At 34.4% G+C, this 7,195-nt stretch overlaps 1 protein-coding gene across 1 annotated transcript; it reads right to left on the bottom strand.

The window, feature by feature from the left end:
* Positions 1 to 447: 447 nt before the first annotated feature.
* PHO1;H1 (EXS (ERD1/XPR1/SYG1) family protein) lies at positions 448 to 6,919 on the bottom strand. The gene is made up of 14 exons (XM_068606212.1): positions 6,160 to 6,919; positions 5,753 to 6,053; positions 4,744 to 5,155; positions 4,583 to 4,631; positions 4,412 to 4,483; positions 3,982 to 4,111; positions 3,205 to 3,325; positions 2,868 to 3,117; positions 2,676 to 2,780; positions 2,473 to 2,517; positions 2,229 to 2,381; positions 1,618 to 1,896; positions 1,073 to 1,209; positions 448 to 754 (listed from the first exon to the last, which is right to left on the bottom strand). The coding sequence occupies exons 1-14, from the start codon at positions 6,379 to 6,381 to the stop codon at positions 664 to 666; spliced, it is 2,367 nt and encodes a 788-aa protein (XP_068462313.1). The 5' UTR covers positions 6,382 to 6,919; the 3' UTR covers positions 448 to 663.
* Positions 6,920 to 7,195: the final 276 nt, after the last annotated feature.

Below are 7,195 nucleotides of genomic sequence, written 5' to 3' on the forward strand. Positions count from 1 at the left end.
TAATTATAATCTAAAAAAATAATCAAATTAATTTTTTAATAATTTTTAAATATAAGAATAATTTTGTAAATTTATATTTTTATCAATTAAAACAAAATACAATTTCAATCACATGAATCAGATCACTCACAAATTTTCATAAACTTTATCTACACTTCTCACTCTTCTATTTACCCTAATCTAAGCAACCCCACTTTCTTTACACTTTCTCTTCAAATTATCTCAAATCCATTTTTTCAAATCTAGTGTCTAATCCAAACAAAATATTAATGTTATTAAGGAGATTGATTAGAGCTTGGTGAATTCAAAATCATTCAATCATATTCCTAAAGCATATTAAACCTTAACAAATTTATTGGAGGACATGCTTTTTTGCTTTCCCTCTTTAATTGTAAATTATGCATAATGTGGGATGATAATAAGGGGTCTAAAAAGTACATGACAAAGTGGAACAACACTTTTTCATTAATTTTCTATTTCATGTTATTGAAAAATTGTATATATATATATAGAATTGAGGATGATATCAGGCAAATAAAGCAAATGAGATAATCAAGTTGATCAATATTACATCAACTTGAAGAAAGACAACGAATCTTCTCCTTGAAATACTTGTCTGGAAGCATCCCCTACCCTCGAATAAATCACCCAATGACTTTATTATTAATCTTCATCATCAACTTCATGAAAAGGAAATGGTACTATCTTCACTGCTCTAAACTTGCCAGCATTATTTAGATGCTCATTCTCCAATCTGCACCAACAAAATATTATTTATTATATATGTTTTTCTGCAAAGTTCATATCACTGATAGACAGTTTGTAATGCTAAAACAAATCTTGTATTAAACTTGATCTTAGATTTAGCTGAGATGTAAAGTTACGAAGTGATATCTAACATAAAAGTTTTTATAAAAAAAAAAACTTTTCTGAGAATGTTTTTGATCATCCTATTTTTGGCAGAAGGACTAATTTTGACAGAAGTTTGAGAAACATAGCTCATAGCAGACAAAATTTATGCATGCATGTTGTGTCAGGAGTGAAAATAAATGCATGTTAACTCATTATTTACCTGAAGAAATTCCATAGCCCCCGTCTAATAACTTCAAGAGATGCTAAAAATAAGCATGTAACTCGATAATCAACATTTTCAAAACTTGAATGAAGGACAGTTTGCAACCAAGCAAGCCTCAGAATAAGATTTAACCCCTGCATAAATTGCCAAAGTTTTTCATGGTCAATGTCTGAAAGTGGAGGGCCCATGTTTGTAAATCTGAAAGGAAATAATAATTTGCTCCTATAATGTGTGGTTTTAGTATCAGGAGAAATATAACCATCTTTTGTTATTTTTTTGTCCTTTTTTGATTTAGATTTGGAATCTCACTTTAATTTGTGTAATGGCCTTATCAGCATTTCTTTTGAGAATATGTTTATTCTCCACTTTGTGACTTTCTATTATCATGAAAAACTAATAGTATGGTTTTTGTTTTTTTTTTGGTTTAGACTATGATAATTAGCAAGTTTGTCTAATTTTGATTATGAAGGTAGCTTTTGGGTGCCAATGGGCCACACTACAGGGTCCTAAGTGAATTAGAGAGAGAGGGGCCTGACATGTACCATTGACAAGTAGTAAATGGCTTTTCTGTGAAGCATTAATTCATTCCTTAACCATGGATTCTTGGAATTCATTTGAAGCAAACCCCAGTCTTTTACAAAGTCCCAGTACAATTGGTACATAGTTGCTGCACTTGACATGATCACCAGAACACACAGCCATACTACACTCCCATCTTTCTCATAAGCCACTTTGGCACCTGCTGCTAACATTGCTGATACATATTTCCCTAGATTCACTAGGTGGCTTGTCTGCCCTTCATCAAACCATCTCCTAGCACACTGCAAAAGATCAGTTAGAACACATCAGTTCTGCAAAAGATTGGATATCATAACATGCTTCAAGGGAAGAAAACGACAAATGTTTTAAAGTAAATTGCAGTATCAGTCCTTGAGGGCTTCTGAGATTTCCATGAGCCTTGTTTTTTAATGTTTTTTTTTATAAAAGTTTTCAGGTTAAGTATCAGTAACTTCACATTTTAGTTATGCCGATATCTGGGATAACAGGGATATATATGGATGTAATGTATTTTGAACAATGAAAAGGGTAATGTAAAAACTTTGCAGAAACTTAAGAAATGTTGATATAACTTACTGAATATATTTTATTTTACCTGCATAGCTCTCCAATAATAGGGGAGAAATGACACTGCATAAGCTAGATCTCTATAGTGTTTTGTCCTCATGCAATATCCATAGTCCTGAGTTTTATAGCTACCAGTTATATAGTAACATGCCACGTACTCAAGGCTCCTGAGCATTGGCACCTACAAAACAATGATACAATTCTCAAAATGAATATTACATTTTCCCCTTAGAGTAAGCTATTCATTAATGGTGAGAAAAAATGTTCACTACCTGACTACAAAGTTGATCAGCCATGAAAAAATCCAGCATGACAACCTAAAAAGAGGAGAGAAGCAGGTGAGGTTATCTCCACAATAATAATTGTTTTTGCTCAATTTTTCCATTGAAATTCTTTTCACTTTTTGGACAACTAGTGCTACTGTGTGTTGTGCCTGATGACATGACTCTACAACGATGATAGTGGGAAACACTACCTTGTAAAGGGGTGACAAAATTATGTTTCTTATCACACAAAGGAAACGGTAACGGCTTGATCGGTATATGATGTTGAAGGGGCACACTAGTATTAATAAGAAGCCCTGCACGTGCAGTAACAATGTAAATTTTTCAGCTGAGATTACACAAGTATTAGACTGAATGTGACAATATTTGATAAACATATTTACCAGAAGAAGAAGTCCTGGAATGTCTTGTACTTTGGCATATGAATACCCTTTTGTGAGTAGAGTCAAATGAAGAAAGGTAACACCAATCACAACACTCATTGCCATGGTGCAAATTAAGAATATATCTCTATACTTGAGTTCCTTGGTAGGAGCCAGCTCAAAAATGAAGCTGTAGTTTATACGAGTTTTTCTCCATGCAAGAATGTTGCAACCGTAAAGAAAGAAATGTAGGAACACAAGGCTGAACATGCTGCAAAGACATGACACAACTTATTGATGTGATAATACTGTGCAAATTTGAATTAAGTCTTTTGGTGTAGGAACCAAGCTTACTTACCTAAGCACAGGGTAGACAGTTTCCATGTACACTGAATTTTGATGTGGTCTATACAAACCAGTCACATGAGCCATTATAGCATATCCCGCAAGAAGTGCCAAGAAGCATCCAGTAAATAGCCCTGATTTTATTTGAAATATAATCTCTAATGAGTTATGTTTGAAGTAACTTTCTATATAATCTGCATTCTTTAGAGTAAAAAATGTTTGACAATTTTGTATCGATTCACCCCTCGAATTAACCTAGAATTGATTATTAAGAACATGATTTTTTTTTTTAATGAAAGTTAAGCATCACTATGAAATTGACATCTCAATTAAACTTACACCCCAAATTTTAACTATCATCTGCTATACAGGTTTAGGTTTGCAAAAACAAGGAAATGATGAAACAGATGTTACTGTGCTTCTGTACTATAATTGCACTAAAGGAAGGTATCATCTTGTTAGTGAAACCCCACATAAGCACCATTGGGATGCTTCCCTTATATGTTTAGATGGGCTTTTCAAGTTTCATTCTTCTTAAGGTTATCTATGGTTTAAATATGATATATAGAGTAGAATGGGACCTGTACTTCCCATCCACCAAAGAGTGGACCAGTTACTGCCATTCCTTTTGTGAACCTAGTGGCTTAAAAGGTTCCATGTTGTGGTTTTTTTAGATACCAATGGTCACAAAGCAAACAAGCCTAAAGATCTCCACCAAAATGATTGATAAGCAAAAGTCACAAAAATGGTGCAAATAAAATAGACCAATACTTGGCTGAGAGCAACTCACCAATGAAGAAAGTTACAGCATGTGATTCTTTGCGTTGGCTTGGTCTAAGGTATTTCATGGCCTTTCTTCGGTTTTCCTCAGCAAAATTTTTGATGAACAGTTCCTCAACCTCGTCTGCTAACTTCACCACCTGTCATTTCCCAGAGTAATAAGCAAACAAAGCAAAGCTAGTTCAAAAAGTTAAAGAAACCCTTGTGCAAGTGACAGACAGCCATATCTAATTTTTATTTTGCATGACTCAAGATCACCTAGTGGTGCACAAATGAAACAGGATTATTGGCCACTTGAGATTGTCGGTGCAAGCATAATAACTTGTGGCCAAACTCTTGACATGATTTGATATGGTATTGTACATATTTTTATCATTCTTGATTTGATAGAACTTAGATATTTTACAAGGAAGCAGTTTTAGTTTATGCCTGAGATTTACCTTGTCTGAGCTATTGAAATAGGAACTCTCAACCACTTTGAGATAAATGGGAAGAATCTGTTTTTCTGTGACCTGAAAAACCACAAAGAAATGTTTTGTACTTTTTATTTACACTACTTAGTTGAAAACTCCATTTGTAACATCAACTTTGAAGCCTCTAATTCACTTTACCTTATCAAACTTCTTCAGAATCTTTATAAATGCAAGCATGTTCAAGTTCCTGAAAATTGGACAAAACATAAGATTGTTCGTATTAAATGCTATACATCTGTTATGTGTATCAAACAAACAAGTCTAAAGGTGACCTTAGAAACTTGTGACTATATTTTTACCTGTAAACTTTGAGATATCCTAGGCCTTTGTAGAGTTCGATGAAACCTCCTTTGATCATCTTTTCAGCATGGTGCAAATTAGTCTTGTTGAGGTGGATGTTTCCACCTTCTGGACCACATTTCTTTGAAGACTGGTTAAGCAAATCTTCCCTGAGAAGGTAGCTTATGGCTGAAAAGGTTCTGGATGGTGTGCTCAAGGGAATGTTTATCCTCAGATTCTTCCCTTGGCAGTTGATGACACGGCCAGAAAGTGTTCTGAATTTACCATCTTCTCTTTTCAATTGCATAGACTTGGCAAGTTCTTCTGCACCAGGGGAATCTGAAAATGGAGCCTCAATTTTCTCCAATTCATCTGTGCTTGTAGTGTCCTGGAATTCTTCTTGCAGTGGTCGGCTCCTAACAGAGTCCTCCTCTGTTTCCAAGGAACAGAGTTTTAGATACACATAATAATTACTCATCACTTCTCATACTTTGTTTCATGTAAAAAATAGGAAAAAATGTTTAACCAGTCGTTATCATGACAATTTTGTTTGTATTTTATGCTCATTTAGTTTGGTTAGTTAGAAAAGTTGTTTTATAGCCTACATGTTTCTTCAATCAATATTTATTTTGGAGAAATTCGTGAACATGTTATTCAGAGCTGAAAAATAAATGTGTTGTCATATCATCCAGTGCTGCTAGTTGTTACGAATAACATAGATAAAAAAGTAACATGGGTGGATGATTTTCCTAAACAAATATTGATTGAAAACTTGGAAAAATATGAAATGAGAGAATTATTAGCATTTTTTCTTAACAATAAAAGTTAAGTGATTCACTTGGGATAAAGATTTCAAGTTGAAATGCATATGTAGTTTTACATGTGTGCTAACATCCTTCAAGGCAATACTATCCAATATGCTAGTTGAAAGAAAATACTTGGAATGAAATAAACTTGTGAATAGATATTCATGTTGAGGACATTGAATTATGTAATATCTAAAGTAAAAAGATAAGGTTAGTTGTGTACCATTAGAGAATGTGCTTGAGATAGATTGATCTTCCTTGGAGCCATGGGAAGAGCCTGCTTTGCTCTGCTGCTCCTTGAATGTGGATTTGAGCACAAGGAGGATTTCCATTTGTTTTTTCAAGGAATCCCCTCTATCCATGAACTCTTTCTCCTTGGTTCTATAGAACATGTTGACCTTGTTTAGTTGCTGGTCCAGACATGCAAAAAATTCTTTGGTAGCATCAGTGTCAGAAAATTGCTCTAGCAGTTCTGTCTCATACATGTCCCCATTAAATGATGATGAGGCAAGTTTCCTATGGACCTGAAAAAGACCAAAAGAAAGAGAAAAAGAACTCATGAATAAACCAAATAAACACATGAATATAGAAAAACTTTGTTTCTTGTGTCTTAGGAGAAAGATAGATTACTTGAATTGGTCCATGCTCTCTATGCTGGTGGCCAAAAGGAGAGTAGTTTCTTAGTGATGAAAATATGTACTTAGGTAGAGAAGTACTAGTGTTGGGTGTGTTGTTGGTGTTATTAAAGAGATGGAGTTTTTTGAGGTCCTTCTTGAGTTGCCAATAATCCACAAAGGCCTCTTTCCATTCTGGAATGAGTTGCCCCTCAAACTGCTTTGAGAACTTCACCATCTTCTTTGTTTGTTCTTTGAAAAACCTTAGAAGGAAGAAGTAGAGTCTATAGCTCTAGATGATGAGTGTTGTTGCCTTGTGAGTGCTTAATGGAAACCCAAAATGACATAATATATGGGGTTGGAAAAGGTATTTTGATTGATGTTGTGGTACTGATGCTCTTGAGCACATTCTATAATATACTTAGATCCTATGCTTCTCCACTTGAGGATTTGGCATGTACAATGGCATGCTTCACCGGAAAGTAACCAAACCACCACGGGTTAGGATCACTTCTCGGCCAATATGTCTTCATGAGGATTTTGAAAAGGGTGTGAATTTAAAGTGGTTCTGTCTCAGTAGGGACAAATTAGACTATTCAGAATACACAAAGATAGATAGATAGATAGAGGATGACCATGCTTTTTCAATATTTCATAAAGTTTGCCACAATAATTCACTAGCAAAAATCATTTTGTGCAGTTGTTGTTGTTGCTGTTATTAATATACCAACAATCTAAGGACATTTCTGCTTTTTGATATGGATTGTATTTAGTGTGATTCTCCAGTAAGTTAAGTCAAGAATTTGTTCAATTGTTAAAAAGCAAAACACATTGGCTAAATTATTTGCTAGCACACAAAGGTGCCCTCTAATTAGCCCAACCTGATTTCCACTAATTCAGGATAACTAAAAGCTTTTCACAACTTCTCCACTTTCATTAAGCAACCCCTTTTGTTTCACTCATCACTTTAAAAGCATCACAGTTTCAATTTCGTCAAGTTTTGGCAATTCAGTTCTGATGAGTGGCAGTGACAAGTCAATTTTGTACCACAA

The sequence above is a fragment of the Phaseolus vulgaris genome, chromosome 3 (genome assembly GCF_051622355.1).
Source record: "Phaseolus vulgaris cultivar YP4 chromosome 3, ASM5162235v1, whole genome shotgun sequence".
Classification (NCBI taxonomy): Eukaryota; Viridiplantae; Streptophyta; class Magnoliopsida; order Fabales; family Fabaceae; genus Phaseolus; species Phaseolus vulgaris.